General features: G+C 36.8%; 1 protein-coding gene across 1 annotated transcript; it reads right to left on the bottom strand.

Annotated features, from left to right (window-relative positions):
• Window positions 1–13,495: 13,495 nt before the first annotated feature.
• On the bottom strand, window positions 13,496–15,614 carry LOC113046922 (uncharacterized). The gene is made up of 2 exons (XM_026208063.1): window positions 15,513–15,614; window positions 13,496–14,719 (listed from the first exon to the last, which is right to left on the bottom strand). The coding sequence occupies exon 2, from the start codon at window positions 14,680–14,682 to the stop codon at window positions 13,798–13,800; it is 885 nt and encodes a 294-aa protein (XP_026063848.1). The 5' UTR covers window positions 14,683–14,719; window positions 15,513–15,614; the 3' UTR covers window positions 13,496–13,797.
• Between the last annotated feature and the right edge of the window lie 2,255 nt (window positions 15,615–17,869).

The following is a 17,869-nucleotide window of genomic DNA, read 5'->3' as shown; positions in this document are numbered from 1 at the left end:
CTCTAGCATGATTTGAGAATGATCCATCATGCTTTAAAAGAACCAAGAACATCTGACCATCTGTACAAAGACTTCACATGATCAATGCACACAAATTCACAGACTGACTCATTTGATGAGTGATGTACGATCTGAAATATACATATAAATATTAATATAAACATCAACATTCATATGAATACAATTTATGTTGATATATTGACGTAAACATTCTTTACATTAACATCAAACTATTTATTTATGACATTTATGAAGTTTTACCATTTTAAACAATAAACGTATTTTTTCAACTGGTAAATCATTCCATTAATAAATAAATAAATAGCCTACACAAACCTCAACATTTTAAAAAGTTAAATTTTTTAATCAAATTGTTTTATAAAGTTAGGTTTCTAAATAAATAAATATTAGTTATTAATTATAGTTTTTAAACTTAATCAACATAAACATTAATATATTTTTTTTTAAGTATTTTGATTAAATTAATATCATGTTCTCCGGCATGATTAATATTTATTTATAATTTTTTAGGTTGTATAATTAAGATTATCAGTTATGTATTGATTTGTTTGTTTGCTTGCTTGCTTGTTTCTTTAAACATTTTAAAAGTTCAAGCTTATTTGCTTAAATGACATTTTGAAGCAAATCATTGATTCCCAAAAATGTGTTATTTCATTTTCTACAGCTACACCTTTGTTCACTTTTGCAATGTCTAGTGTCCCTGCACTAAACGAGGTAACCACAAAAGCCTTCTGTTTAAACCCTACCTACACCCCCACTATACACACACACACAGAGAGAGAAAGAGAGAGAGAGAAGCTTTCACTTGAGCAGTTTCACAAGGTTGACACTAAACAGTATGCTTTAGTTATGAAATGAAGGTGCAAACATAACTTCAATGTAAGCTGTTAAAATGGAATACTGCCAATAAAAGTAGTTCTCTGAACAGAGACGTATTTAGCGGTCTATAGTCTGATCAAACTGCACATGAATTCAAATTTTCCATTTTAATATAAAGCTTGAAATTCCAGTAACAACTCGTGACAAACCAAGGGGATTTTTTTTAAAAATCAGGTTGGAGGTGTAAGGCAAATGACTTCATAGTTCAGAATCATAAAATCCAAGTTATCTCTGATAAGAGTTAGTGACAACAGAGCGCTCAACTTCCTGTTTCTTAGGTTCATCTGAGAGCAGTCAGCTATAGAAGCTCACCGCTGTGTGGGAGGAAACATCAGAAAATGCAGAGAAGTCGAACACAAGCGATCATGTAAAAAAAAAGATGAAACCGTTTAAAAGGTAGCAGCATGACACAGATTTGTCCACATCCTGCTGTTTTGTGCACATTTACTGAGACGTGTGCACGCACATGCATGCTACAGAAACACATGCAGCGCAGATAGAACTATATTTATTCAGATCACATGGAAAATAAATGTAAATGTCACACCAGCACACACAAAAAACTCTGAGCCTGTCATGCAATCAACAGTATTGTGTAAGCTGTCAAGGTAAGAATGCAATTAGACCAGACACAAAAGTCTCATACAACTGAGGAGGAATATTATTTTGAAACTCATGCACGTGTCCATTCCAGTGTATGTCATTCAACATCAGCTCTTCCATATAAAGCCAAAACATCTACAGTATTATAATAGAGACTCTAATAATGCTTTGTAATGCTTTACTATATATGGTATTGACTAAAAAAAAAAAAAATTGTGCTTTTATATCTTACAGTTGTGAATATTTATCGCAGTGTCTCATTATTGCAACTTTAAATCATATTTATCTTCATATTGTATCGTAAAACCTTATCATATTCATCTTAACTTAATCTCACAATGATCTTTTCTTTGTTTCAGGTGAAGCAGACTCACCAAAGTTGGTTGCAGTGTTATAAATATTTCAGATTCCACCCGGCTCAAGTTCAGACTGGAGATCACTTCTTTCTTTTCTTTTTTTTAAACAGCAACAGTTTCTGTATACAATACCAAAAATGTGGGGCCAGTTCAAAATAGATTTTCTCTAAGAAATAAATACTTTCATTCAACAAGGATGCCTTAAACTGCATCAAAATAGTTACTGTTTACAAATATTACCAAAAAAAATTGATTTTCTACTTATCGAAGAATCCTGAGAAAACATGTATCAGGGTTTCCACAAAAGGTTTAACCAACACAACTGTTTTCATCATTGATAGTGGTAATAAAAAAAGCCAAAAATTAGCATATCAGAATGATTTCTGAAGGATCATGTGACACTGAAGACTGCAGTAATGACGCTAATAAATTCAGCTTTGCCATCACATGTATCAATCACATTTCAATGTTAATAAAAATATAAAACATTTTTTCTAAATTGTGATAATATTACTATTCCATCTTTGGTTAGCATAAGAAACTTCTATTAAAAACATCAAAAAATCCAACTCCAAACCTTCGAACGGCAGATTTTCGGCGATGAAACGTGTTCAGAAAAAAACCCAAAAGTTGTTCCCACAATATTAAAAGTGACATTCGGCTTCTAAAGCTGAGCCGACAAAGAATTAAAAGGGCTCACATGATTGCTGGGGTTAAAGACGCTGCCAGGGAACTCCAAATTTTCCGGACAGGGTTTGTGGTTTGGACGCAGCAGTGCTTCCAACATTTGGAGTTTAGATTTCTGAATTAGTTAAGCTGTAAAAAAATGTGATTAAATGCAGCACAGTAAAATTTTGTGAGGCATGGGCACACTTGGAAAGTCTGAAAAAATACTGTTCACATAACAAATTAAAATGCAGGCATTCATTGACATTCAACAGGCTTTTTAGAATGAGTCAGTGTGATAAAGAAATACTTGTGTAGCTAAACATCTCTTCTCTAAATTCTGTGCACACACAATGGCAAAATCCTGAAAAATCCTCCTGGATTTGTGTCCCAACTCACACAGAAGTATTTGTATTTGAGTGTGTGTGCTGTGTGCATAATACAACTCCCCGCACAGCGGACGGATTTCCGCATCTCTGTCAGGAATTTCCTAGATTTCCTGTGCAGACTCTGACAGGGAGCTAAGCAGTGCTCCCATGCTCTGCGCCTGCTCCTAAGGGTCTCGACTGAAATCGAGGGAGTATAATGTTCCTTCAGCTTAAAACCTCATTTGTAAAGGCATCCAACCAGACGGCAGAGTTGAAAGGTAACAGCTCCACATAAATGGGGCCACATATGAAAAAAATCATCAGGGGTTTCCCCAAAGAGAAATACACTTTAAGAATATAACAGTTGTCTGTATTTAAATAGAGTCGTAAAACACTCTAAATGTGACTTTGAGTGTGTGTTTTTGCCTCTCAGACATCTGGGCTTTTTGGGAGCTTTTTGTAGACTCAAATAATATTTTCCCTTTTTCCCTCCTTTTTTTTCCTCCATCTCTCCCAGTTTTCATGCCTACCAACACATAGTCTTTTTTTTCAGGATGCAAATGGTACATTACACATCAAGTGATAACCCAAAAGTAGAACAGTTGTTTATCTTAAAAGAATTACAATTAAACATTGAAAGTTATTTATTTATTTATTTATTTACGTACTGTACAAGCCAAAATATTCTAAATTATTTTCCAATTTTAAACACAGTCTTTGATTTCAACAAGATATTGCAAATGTTTTTTCTTCCCATTTAAAAATTCAGAAGTGTTGTTTTTTCAAAAGCTTCATTTTTAAACAAATCCTCACCAAGTGACCACAAAACCATTCATAAGGGTCTATTCTTTATATGTTTTCCATCGATGTATGGTGCAGCAATGCATATTAATCAGAAATTATGTTTTGATATATTTACGGTAGGAAATATACAGAATATCTTCATGGAACATGACCCATATACTGTGGTTTTGTGCTGCAGGGACACAGAGAGGCCTTGAGCATGTTTCGAAACTGTGTATTTCTCACAAATGCATATAAATGTCTTTTTCATATCAATTATAATTGTAATGCTGATGTGTGTGGTGTGTGGGCTTCACCGGCCTATAATTACATCAGTCACGCTGATATGCATTGCGGATGCAGCATTTTGCGAGTGTGTGTGTGTGGAAAAAACCAAGATATGAATTTCTCTGAAAGCTAACAAACTGACAAACCACTTAAATGACACATTCATATTGGCTTTTTTTCTCTGAATGACTATGAGAAAGAAAGAAAGAGAGAGAGAGAGAGAGAAAAAAAAGAAAGATAGCTTATGCTTCAGAGTGTTGATAGGTCAAATCAAGATGTGACATTTTGCAAATCAGCAAAACTACCTGAAGAGACAGATTAAAACGGGAGAAAAACAGGAAGAGAAACCCATAGCATCACACACTGACCTATATATAAAACGGTGACCCACACCATAAGAAACAGCTGTTCTAAAAGATTGATATGACTTTATCCCACTCGAGTTTTAAGAATAATTGTATGTACTTTATTATTAGTGAAACATTACTGAGTGCCCCTTTAAAGTGTATTATGATCTTCAGCTATATAAATAAATATTTTTTTAAAATGGTGATAGCGAGTTGTGACTGTGACGCGGTGTGCCAGTCGTGTCCTCTGAGGACCTCAGACAAACACATATCTGTACACAGCACGCAATGAGACATTTCCTGTCATGTGGTTTTCTTGTCATGCACATCACCCAGAAACACAGAGTGACATCTGAGGGGACAGATCTTCTGGCTATTTAAGCCACAGCATATGAGCAAGCATCATCACAAAGTGATGCAGGTAACCACGTTCATGTGGATAGTCAGTTTGAGAGCACAACTCTGAGTAGGCTGTTTTAAAGTCACACACACACACAAAATCCAGCGAAAAATTTTAAGTGTATTGGTAATTCAGTCACTACATTTTCTGCTAAGTTTATAGTCATTGCAGTTAAGACTGAAACACAATGCAATACGTAATTCAAAATACATGTAATAGACCTGTGAAAAATTGCAACTTGTGTGCCACTGTAAAAATAATTTACTTTTTGAAGCTGTAAAGAAAACAAAGATTACTGGAGGTTGTTTAACAAGTATTTCTATGTTAAGTCTTTCTACAGTATATCAACATTTCATGCTGAATTCAGTGTGTCACTTGCCGTTTCTTTCTAAATGGTTTTTAACTTTGCTCTCAGTTTCTGAATAAAAATAGTAAGAAATATAATTTTAATTTTAATTATTGAAATGAAATCTAAAAATGGCTGTTTAACTGATGTGTTCACTATTAAACAAAAAATCACAGTTAAAAGAAACAAAACAAAACTAAGTTTGGTGCGAAACAGCTTCAGTTAATAAACAAACTTCTGCATTCGTACCGGTACGTTATTTTAATGCCTGCAAACTAAGAGTTTTCTAGCCAAACAATCCAGCATCCATCAATTAAGCAAAGTCTGGACAGCGATTCAATGTGAATTCAGGTCATGGATATTTTGGGTCAGATACTGTATTCGTGGATTCACTGGAAGCAGTGAAATTCTACCCTTTTCTGAAAAACCATTATTTCTCCTGAGGTATTAAGAAGCTCATGGGACAGGTGTGTCTGTCTAACACACACACAGTCATGTCTGTATGGAGTCTCATACAGTAGCTCATGCCGTTACTTTTCCGTGAAACATGAGTAATTCTCACAACTGTAATCTCACAATTGCTGGAGAGATTGTTTATAGTAACACACCCATTTCAAGGTAGCATGACATCAAAACATAATTACAACTTATTTATCTAATAAAGAGTGATTTCCTCTTTCAGTAATTCTCAGAAATAAAAAGATCAGTGCCACCTTCAGGAAGACCAAAAGTGTTGTCCACTCCTTAGGCTTGGCATGCCAGGAATATCTTATATGGAAATCACATTGCTGGGACATTCCTGATTGAAGAAATACTACTTTGCATATGAAGCTGACTTACATAAGCTACAGTATGCTTCTTATCATTGTTGTGGGAACACATCTCAACATGGCAAAGCACCGAAAAAGCAGATGTTATTATGCAATTATTGTCAATGAGGGAGAAGAGGTCATATCCTCTAAACTCTTTAGTCAGGAATTTGTCCAGAGCTTGGGGGCCATGCGACACAGCACATCCTACTTTAGCAAAAAGATGCTATAAACTGCTGTCAGCCAACATATGGGATCTGATTGCTTGGGAGGCACGCACATCCGTTCGGAAAAAAAAAATCCAATGTCATAATTTTTCCCCTTAACTCATTCCCTATTTGCCGTTCGCTTTCCCAAGTTTAAAACATGGGATCACGAAGAATGGGACCTTTAAACTGATCAAAAGTGACATTACCCAAAGACATTTACTCTACTCTTTTTATCATTGATAAAGTTTCTTGGACACTAAATCATCATATTAGAGTGATTTCTGAAGGATCATGTGACACTGAAGACCAATGATCCTGAAAAGTTAGCTTTGCATCACAGTGTCTCTAAAGGCATTCCTAAAACATATAGACCGGCCCTTCTCCATATGCACATGTGAATCACAGTGCATTAAAACATGGTGATGATTTTAATGCTGTTTTTATTGGTCGCCTTACATTTTGTGATCACAGTTCTCCTTAACGCAAGCACATGGTGTCATATTTATCTTTTTATTAAATCATATGTGCCACAGACATGAGTGATACTAATTCATAGGGCTTATTGAGGATACCACCTACTGTAGTCAACATTGCAACGGCCTTACAACCACTCAAAACACTATAGTGATCAGCTAAACTAAACTTAGTTTTGTGTAGGGTTTTTTCAAACACTAGGTACATGTCAGAGAATTAAAGTTTAATATAAAAAAATGGCAAGGATGAAAGCTTTTGTCTTTGTGTTAAAGTTGTATTAGCCTCTGTGTTAGTCACCGGGGGGCTAGAAATACTAGTCACTGCCCTCAATGTTGACGCATAAGGAAAAGCCGCAAACTCCGTTTTGGAGGCAAGACTAATATTTGGGGAAACCAAACACTCGATCACAAAGCTGACTATCATCCATACTGCATTAATGCCAGTAGTCACAAAGACAAAATAAACAAATAAGAAAACCTGAAACAGGGTAGCGACTGTGTGGAGTCTCTTTCCACCGATCTGTCCCCCAGCAGGAGTGGAGCGTTTAAGGGAAAGAGAGGAATGGAAAATCACTCACCCTGTAGAGCACATTTGCATTTACGACATGATGGATCTGGAGAATTTATAACAACAGTGATTCCCACAATCTCCCATCTCATCTGAAATTAGACTCAAGTTCTTTCAATCTCCTCTACTCTATTCATACCATAACCACAATTGTATGAATGTAGATGTAGACATTTGTAGATATTTGAGTAGCACTGGGATTTCCCATTATTTGTCTTGTAACACACAATGGGAAACAAAAAACACCGAAATCTTTGCAACTGGGACAAGTCAGCCTAAGGTTATACTATTGTCTATCAGTAATTTAATCTTGTGTGGGTTTCTCTGACATGCACTGCCACATTAAAACACAATGATCTACAAGATACCTCTTTAGAAAGTGCATCAAAGAGGAAATAGATTTGTTAAATGTAGATTTAATTCAATATATTCTTTCACTTCTCTGCTCTAAAAGTATAAAACCTGACATGTTGTGGTCCATACAGAATGTGGTCAAGTGACATTACACAACAATGAATGCATTTTAAAAATAGCTGTTTTGTATAACACCTGCACAACAGGACAACATATTAGAAATGAAGTAGTTGCCCATATTTGGCATCCAAGTAATTTTCCACTGTTCTTCTGTGAAGCAGGTCTACCTTGGAAATGAAAACAGAAATAATTCCTGCCATACCTGTCATTATGTGAAAACTTGAGAAGCATAATATACAATAGGTTTCTCAGGACTGGCGTGATGTCATTTTGTCTAAGGGATTCTTATGACACGTTGAAGAAATATTTAAGATAATTCCGCAAGTAATTCCATTTAGTACTTTCAGTTTTGACATATTTTAGCAAGTTAGATAACTATACTATAAACAATGCTGGGTTAAAATCCAACCCAGCGCTGGGTGAAATATGGACAAATCCAGGTACTGGGTTGTTTTGACCCAGTGGTTAGGTGAAATATGGACAAACCCAGCTACTGGGTTGTTTTGACCCAGTGCTTAGGCGAAATATGGACAAACCCAGCTAATGGGTTGTTTTGACCCAGTGCTTAGGTGAAATATGAACAAACCCAGGGACTGGGTTGTTTTTCCCACGCGGTTAGGTGAAATATGGACAAACCCAGCTACTGGGTTGTTTTGACCGAGCTGTTAGGTGAAATATGAACAAACCCAGCTACTGGGTTGTTTTTACCCCGCGGTTAGGTGAAATATGGACAAACCCAGCTACTGGGTTGTTTTGACCCAGTGCTTAGGCGAAATATGGACAAACCCAGCTAATGGGTTGTTTTGACCCAGTGCTTAGGTGAAATATGAACAAACCCAGGTACTGGGTTGTTTTTCCCACGCGGTTAGGTGAAATATGGACAAACCCAGCTACTGGGTTGTTTTGACCCAGCTGTTAGGTGAAATATGAACAAACCCAGGTACTGGGTTGTTTTTCCCACGCGGTTAGGTGAAATATGGACAAACCCAGCTACTGGGTTGTTTTGACCCAGCTGTTAGGTGAAATATGAACAAACCCAGCTACTGGGTTGTTTTTACCCCGCGGTTAGGTGAAATATGGACAAACCCAGCAACTGGGTTGTTTTGACCCAGTGCTTAGGTGAAATATGGAAAAACCCAGCAACTGGGTTGTTTTGACCCAGCGCTTAGGTGAAATATGAACAAACCCAGCTACTGGGTTGTTTTGACCCAGCGGTTAGGTGAAATATGGACAACCCAGTAGCTGGATTTGTCCATATTTTACCTAGCGCTGGGTTGTATTTAACCCAGCATTTTTAGAGACTGTCCAAAATAATTGTTTTACTGTAAAAAGAAATAGGAGAATGAAATTCAAAACAAAAAGGGGAAGTGAGAGAAAGAAAGGTACCATGGTTCAGTGATTTAACAGCTGAGCAGTTTGGTTCTATAAGTAACAGAAAAAATTAGACCATATTAAATACTATCTGCTTTAGATAAGGTGAGCAACACATTCAGGCTAAATGTTTTGTATATACCCTCATATAGTTGTGGAAAAAACTAAAAACAAACACATAGAACACTATATCTTTGAATTGCATTGGTTTATATTGGCTTTCACTCAAACTGCTACATTGTTAAATAATTTGTCATTGAAAGGATGTATAAAATTAGAAAAAATAAGCTAAAAAGGAAAAAGTAGTAGGAAAAAAATTTAACTCCACTTATACTGGTTGTTCATTTGTGTTAAGTAACCTAATAATAAAGCAAATGTCAAACCTGAATGGTGACATAACTATCAAAGTCAAAAACAGAAAACTCCTCACTGAGAAATATCCGAGAAATCACATGACTGACATACCAAGAATGATTTTAGCCAGGTCTAGCATGAGGCCTTTTGCCAATCCTGTAAGACCACATATTGTCGCTTATGTCAAGATGTCTGGGAATGACTCATCTTTTCTTCTTAGCATTAAGTTATTGTGTCTCTGTTTCTTTTGTTCTGGTTTTAGCCTATTTCCTTTAAAGGAGTTCTTATGATCTGTAGAATAACTCTCTCTCTCTCTATCTTAATAGAGAGGATAAATTATGTTCAGATTAGATTTGGTTTAGAATTCAGACTACACTTCTGTTCAGACACAGGGACACAATGCAGATTGGACTCACACAAATCAGCGACAGGAGATCAGTTTTTTTGTTTGTTTGGTTTTTTGCTTTTTGCTTTTGGCCACATAAAATCATTCTATATGTTTATATCACCCTAAGTGGACAAATCTAGTAGTGCTACTACAGTATGTCAAATATCAAATGTTCGTAAAGATAATATAGTTCTACATATAAAAATATACTCTTGTATATTTTGACATGTGCAGAGATTAAAGAGACATTCATGTTCGCAAATGTAGTATTTGCACTCATGCGTCATTGCAGATGAATTTTGCTTTGCTGATGAATAAAAAAAAATTTAATCTAGAGAAAGAAAAAACGAGACAGAACCATAGGTTCTTCTCAGCCTCATGTTAATTCACACAAAACAACACTTAAAATATACTATGAACTATAATCGTCCTTGAAAAAAATAAAAATAAATAACAACAAGGTAAAAACAATACTTTTCTTTCTCTCTCTCTCTAAAATGTATTATAATGCTGTGGTAAAAGAATGATTATTCGTTGAACAACTGAGAGTCATCAGTATTTACCTTCTTGTTTTGCATCTTTTTAAGATGTTTTTTGTTGTTGTTGTTGTTGGTGGTGGTGGTGGTGGTGGTGGTGGTGTTTTTACTGTAATGTTTAATTAGGTCATTCATGTTCATGTTTTATAAAGACAAGAAAAAAAAAATGTCTTCACTGTTGATGTTTCTTCATGAATGGTGATGCATAAACAGCCTGGAAGTTTATTGTCCTAGAGACGCGGATACACAAACATAGACCAGTAAGTTGCAGCAGTTTGCTCTAGGAGAGAGGCAGGAAGTGGATGTTATGTGGAGGCAAGGAAGGAAAATAAGGAGGTCTTTTTGGCTGCATGTGTGTACCGAAGGACAGTTCCCACAGCACACTTCTCAAGCTCCTTCCACACACACACATGCGCGCAGTGGATGTGCCGCATTCCAGAAAGTCTCAGGGGTACAAGGTCATGACTTTAATGGTAATGGATGACGTGGACACTTCTTCCCACAGACCAAACTCAACGAAAGAACGCACAAACACACACAAACATACGCAAAGCATGAAGTATGTCAATGAGATGGTGACTAGCGGGTCAAGTGGTTAACCAATGAGGAAACCTTTGACCTTGTACAGTGGGTCATAAATTCCTGGTCAGATTGTGTAAACACAAGCAAGGAACAAATAACACATCTCAAAGAGTTAAGTATTTCGGACTAGCCTGACCTAACCACAAAAGAGAACATCGTCTATGATTTCTGAGGACTGTTTTTTTTTTTCATCTAATTACTGCGGTGAAATGAAGGAGGGAAAATGACTTGATTCTGTCATTGTTTTGACAAACTTTTGGTGTTTTCCATTACTACTGTTCTAGCATAAAACTGTCAGAAGAGCTGAAAACCTACTTGGCACGGAGCAATTGGATTTTACAACATTTTTAATTGCTTTGCTCAAAAGGACAGAGATAAAACAAAGCATAATTCACAGCTCGTGGATGTCCCGTCCAAGAAATAAACCCACAACCTTTATGTTATAAGGCCAGATCGCCAAGCACCACCTCTCTTTTTATGAATATTCAATACATTTTTACACAGTTTCGACACATACAGTGGGATCCAAAAGTCTCAGACTTCATGGAAATTCAATGAAATAAAAAAATATATACACATGGAAGAATTTAGGATATAAAAAAACAACAACATGTTAGATAGATTTTTTTGTTTTATTCCTATAGGCACAATCATGCACACCTGAAAACATTACCTGATGAGGACAGAATTCCTCTATCTCCTGTGGTCTCACCCTGATGACTTTACCAGAGAAAGCCACAGTTGCCCTGTGCTGACAAATGCTGGAAAAATGCAACACTGGAGTATTTCCAAGCATATATCCACACACACACAAGACTCTTCTGCTTTGTCAGCAGGTAATACTGTATACTCCTGTTAGCTGGGTTTGCTAAATTGAGGCCCTTGCTTCACTGTATTACGGATGAATTTTTCAGCCTCTGGCCCAGATTTCTACTTTCAGTCCTTCCCATTTTTCCTAAATTCAGGAAATCAGCATTATATCACATCGACTCACTGTCTAATGCGGTACATAACCAGTATTGCTCTGTGTGTTAATGTAGTGGCTTGCAGTTCCAGGAGTAAAAACAAAGACAGATATCTGCGTAACCTGATCGCTGTGGCATCTCTCATAGTCTGCAGGTACACTGATAAAAACACTGATAAATTAGGGCAAACAGCTGACAATCACAAAACTGAAAGCATACGCTTGTGTTTTGTTCCACTATACTTAGTTTATGAACCAAATGTTTTCTGTTGGAAAGCATCTGGAGAGGCAGATTGAGATGGCACTGATGATCAAACATATTTCTTTTAGATAGTTATTACAATTTTACTTACACAGGCTGAAAGAGCATCGTGAAAGTAAGCTGCTTTCATTTATTTTCAATGACTCTATCGGATCATTGCTTCGAAATTCAGTTTAAATCAGATGTCAGAATGTGAACTGCTTTCCTGGACGAGTGGCTGTCACATGAGTGGAAACTTTATCAAATATGAATGTTAGTCTGCTTGATAAGATTCTATGTAAAAAATACATACACTACATGCCCTTATTTACCCCATATACATTCCCTACAGAACTATAGACGTATCACTGCTTGACATCCCTGTGGTGATTTGGCCATTGTTTTGTACTGTAACTGCAGCTGATTGCTGTCTGAAGACTTTTCTTACCTGTCCCGAGCACAGTGGGACAGCTGCCAATCTGATCTCAGACACACCGAGAGAACACTGCAAAATGGCAGGAAATTCCACTTTGAACAACTCCCAACAACAGCAGCAGCACAGAAGATGCAGACTTCAACATAAGGTGCACATTTCTCATGGGCACATGAAAAAGAGAGCAGGTTGTGATTCAAATAGAAATGCCAACAGAATTGTGTGTGTGTGTGTGTGTGTGTGTGCTCTTGTTTTTGTGACATATCAGGACACATCTCTGTATAATGACATGGGTATGACAGAGGTATTACAAGGAGAGGGTGACTTATGCGGACATAACCCATGTCCCCATTTTTCAAAACACTTATAAATCATACAGAATGAGCTTTTTTGAGAAAGTAAAAATGCACAAAGTTTCCTGTGAGGGTTAGGGTTAGGGGTAGGGTTGGTGTAGGGCCATAGAACATACAGTTTGTACAGTATAAAAACCATTACGCCTATGGGATGAACCCACTTTTGTGTGCGTATACAAAATGTAATACAGTCAATTTCAGAATATGCAGGAAGTTCAAGAAGGAATTAAAAAAAAGGAGAGAGAGAAAGAGAGAAAGAGAGAGAGAGAGGGAAATCATATGTATAATGGCGAAAATTTAAAAGTGTTTCTTAAAGCACGGCACAGTTTTTTATATTCTTGTGACTTTGTGACTCTGAACCTGCATGCTTTGAACTCATAGGCATGAACTCAAAAGTAAAGTGTTTTTGCCACCTAGTGGACATAATAGACATTGAGTTGAGAAAACTGGATTATATGATAATATTTGTCATATTTGATGTGTTCATATCCAAACTGACCAATGGTAAAGGACATGCAGTCAATATGAAGTGATATGGACTACTGCATGAGAGTGCCCTCTGTTTTCCGTTTCATTTCTTATATAATCAGTTTGAATTCCTTAGAAATATAAGAGTATGTTATCCTGAAATATGAGTAGGCCTATATGATGAGGATTTAGTAAAAACCTCACCAAACATTTGCTGTGGTTAAAGAAGTCTTTATTTCATTGTGCATTAATATGCAAAAGCCAAATGAAGTTAGTTTGATTGAGTGTGTTACAACATTAAGTCAACATTATGTGTATTAAGTCAGACAGAAGTTTTAAAGAGTGATTTTTAAATCATGCATTACAATTAGTAATAAAATGTTCTTATCTGTCCCGAGCACAGTGAGACAGCTGCCAATCTGATCTCACACATACCGAGAGCATGCATTACAATTAGCAATAACTGTGATTAAAGTTGCCTTATAGTGGCATCCGTTCGATTATTTAAGCCACAGCACTACTGGTATGCTATGTAAATTTTCCGGCCTTTGTTGCCCTCATTCAGATTTTTGTTGATAAAGTTGACACCGGCTTTCTGGTACACGGTCCAGGCGTCAGGGTTGATCAGCAGAACCATGTTTTTGATCTGCGACTCACATCCTTCGGTCAGGTACCATGCGTAAACCTCTTTTCCAGTGGTTCCAGAGTTGAGATTAACGCTGAGCTTTTTGAAGTCTTCATTCTGAAGCCTTACATTTTCCTGGAAGTCGATGGATACGTTTAGAGCAGTGAGAGCCTTGCTTTTATCAGTTGTGCGGCGATACCAGAGGAAGACTTGGTTTCCACCAGCGTCAAGATTGGTGTCTTCATCCACACGAGTGAAGCCCAGATCAAACTTTTGCTTGTCAGAAGAGAAGTCAATAATCGCTGTGATCTCACAGATGTAGCTCGGCTTCTCTCTCTTCACCCACAGGTAGATGTATTTTCCTCCCACCTTACGGTTCAGATCACAGCCCAGTCTCTCCCAGCCATCTTTCAGGAGAGCAGGTTCTTCTTCGGCATCTTTAGTTACCTCGAGGTTCATAATGGGAATGTCAGATTCAGTGCTGCCGTAGAAGTACCAAAGAAAGATGGAATCTCTGCCAGCTCCTGCGTTCAGATCCTTGTCCACCAGCTCATACCCAGCATCAGCCAGACCAGATTTCATTTGCTCACTGAATGAAAACTGGATCCTGGTCACAGGTTTCAAGCCACACTCCTTCTTGTACCAAAGAAAGACCCGGTTTTTACCAGTTCCTTCATTGAGGTCAGAATTGATGAGCTGATAACCATTAGCTGCAAGTATATCCTCCTCGTCCTTAGTGGTGGAGACATTGAGCTTTGTTATCAGATGGGTTGCCATTTTTTTACTTTCTTCGCAGAGGAATTAGGTTAACTTTCTGCAAAAAAAAAAGAGAACTTTGGTTATTTATTGCTTGATTACACAATTAGAAACTATATAAATTCCTTATTCACTGTACTCTGCTTAGTATTTCAAATCTTCAAAAAACTTTTAGTGGTGATGTCACAAGCACTTCAGGAAATAATAGAAGTAGAGAAATATGCACTCTTCACATACATATATATTTTGGCACATTACATATATTTGCATATATCTACTTCAAAGTATTTGAAGGTAGAAAAATATTACATGTAAAATATTTGTTGTAATGATAGTTATATTTATCTGAAGTATATAGTGCCTCATATTGTTTCAAAGCAGCCTCACCTTAATAAACAGGAAAATAACAGTGCAAATAAACAGGTAACGCCAACTGCATTAGGAGCATGAACATCAATATCCCATTTAATGTTAGTTTAAAGTGCATTAATTAATCATCTAAAAAATTTATAATATAATGTCTAAATCAATATAGACTAATATAAAATATTACTGTGGAAGTATCAGTCATTGTAAGTTCAGGTAAATTAATATACTTAATGTTAACAAATTAACCTTATTGTAAAGTTCTGCCAATTAATCAGTTACATTTCAGCTGTAATGCTGCTTTACAGAAGACAATAGTGTTAATTCAACTCAGTTTAATAACAGCGTCAATGCTGCCATGTTCATCAATTATGAAACTAATACAATTCAATTCTAAAGCAGCTCTACAGAAGGTAATAGAGTCATTATTCAGCTCAAGTCAGTTTAATGTTGATTCAGTTTAGATCAATACATTACCACCTTACCAGTAAATGCAGGAGCGGTCTTGCTTGTTGTAGAAGACACAGATTTTTGAAGAGCTTTCATAGGACTCTCATATTTATATCATATAATCAGCTCCTCATCCTTGCTGTTGTATCGTCATCAACCAACTTATTTCTCAACCTAGCACATGACTGGCCTTTGACACTGAGATGTGGTTAAAGAAATGTCCGGGTTTTTTCTGAGAGTGGGAATTTGCAGAGTCTAAAAAAAGTCCAAACATGTTAGGTGTGAGAAGTTCTTTTTTTGTGTGTGTGTAATTAGTTTCTTTTTCCAGGAAAGATGCAATTTTATGCCTTGTCTAGATTTGTTGTTTTTTGTTGCTTTCACCTTTATACAATACTGATCTTGTTGAAAAGGCAGTTTAAGAAAATAATGGGAAAAAGGGAACATTCTTACTCATCCCTTTATCATACAGAATAAGTAGAATGACCCTCCATCATCATCTTTACATCAGCCAGATGTAAACACATACAGTATGTGTAACCACTAGGTTTTCCAAGGCCAAAAATTATTTCAAAGTAAAATATCTGTTCTAGTTGATTAGATTTTCCATGACACACTGGCAATCCCATCTCTCCATTTGTCCATATTTACCTCACAATAAAACCACACGTATTTCATAAAATGAACTTGAATACTTCTGAACTGTTTCTTTGTATCTCACTCTACACTCACCTTAATGATTATTAGGAACACCTGTTCAGTTTCTCATTAATGCAATTATCTAATCAATCAATCACATGGCAGTTGCTTCAATGCATTTAGGGGTGTGGTCCTGGTCAAGACAATCTCCTGAACTCCAAACTGAATGTCAGAATGGGAAATTTTGAGCGTGGCATGGTTGTTGGTGCCTGACGGGCCGGTCTGAGTATTTCACAATCTGCTCAGTTACTTGGATTTTCACGCACAACCATTTCTAGGGTTTACAAAGAATGCTGTAAAAAGGGAAAAACATCCAGTATGCGGCAGTCCTGTGGGAGAAAATGCCTTGTTGATGCTAGAGGTCAGAGGAGAATGAGCCGACTGATTCAAGCTGATAGAAGAGCAACTTTAACTGAAATAACCACTCGTTACAACCGAGGTATGCAGCAAAGCATTTGTGAAGCCACAACACGCACAACCTTGAGGCGGATGGGCTACAACAGCAGGAGAACCCACCGGGTACCACTTATCTCCACTACAAATAGGAAAAAGAGGCTACAATTTGCACGAGCTCACCAAAATTGGACAGTTGAAGACTGGAAAAATGTTGCCTGGTCTGATGAGTCTGGATTTCTGTTGAGACATTCAGATGGTAGAGTCAGAATTTGGGGTAAACAGAATGAGAACATGGACCCATCATGTCTTGTTACCACTGTGCAGGCTGCTGGTGGTGGTGTGATGGTGTGGGGATGTTTTCTTGGCACACTTTAGGCCCCTTAGTGCCAACTGGGAACCTTTTATATGCCACAAACTACCTGAGCATTGTTTCTGACCATCCATGTCCATCCCTTATGACCACCATGTACCCATCCTCTGATGGCTACTTCCAGCAGGATAATGCACCATGTCACAAAGCTCGAATCATTTCAAATTGGTTTCTTGAACATGACAATGAGTTCACTGTAATAAAATGCCCCACAGTCACCAGATCTCAACCCAATAGAGCATCTTTGGGATGTGGTGGAACGGGAGCTTCGTGCCCTGGAGTAAGACTTCCACTGCATGAATATAAGTGATCATTTACATTTTTCAAAAGGGATCATTTACAATGGGAAATATTTTTTGGGGTTTTACATCTAGATGACATACTGTAGAGAAAGAAAGATTAAGAACAAGCCATTAGCCAACACCATTCATTTTTTTATGGAAAGTACTAAACAATACAGTATACTGTCATCTGATCAGTCCCATGCTACTGTAACCAATGCTGAGCACAGCAGGTTTCAGATGATAAAAAAATATTATCCGTAATTCAGAGTTTATTCAGGAAAAAAAAAAAAGTTCCTAAAATACAGTTTAATTCAAATTAGTATCGAGGCTGAATCATAAATGAATGGAAATGCATAATATTGGACACTGGGCACATTCGAAACACTTTATTATAATTGATAATAGGTTTTGTAGATGATATGTTTCTGAAAGCTGAGTTAATATGCTTTCCATTGATAGGACTATATTTGTCAGAGATACAACATTTTGAAAATCTGGAATTATTTAGGGTGCAAAAAAAGCACTTACTGAACATTTGCATGCTAAAAACAAATGAACAAATTAAGCAAAAGAACTAATGCAGAAATAATTTCTCATGTCATTTTTTTCAGTGGGAAATACCTTTTGTTTTACTGTAGACAATTGT

This window comes from Carassius auratus, chromosome 28, assembly GCF_003368295.1.
Source record: "Carassius auratus strain Wakin chromosome 28, ASM336829v1, whole genome shotgun sequence".
NCBI lineage: Eukaryota > Metazoa > Chordata > Actinopteri > Cypriniformes > Cyprinidae > Carassius > Carassius auratus.
This window is presented reverse-complemented; position numbering and strand designations above follow the sequence as displayed.

Coding starts and splice junctions, on each gene's coding strand:
- LOC113046922 (XM_026208063.1), bottom strand. CDS start 14,682: ATGGCAACCCATCTGATAACAAAGCTCAATGTCTCCACCACTAAGGAC.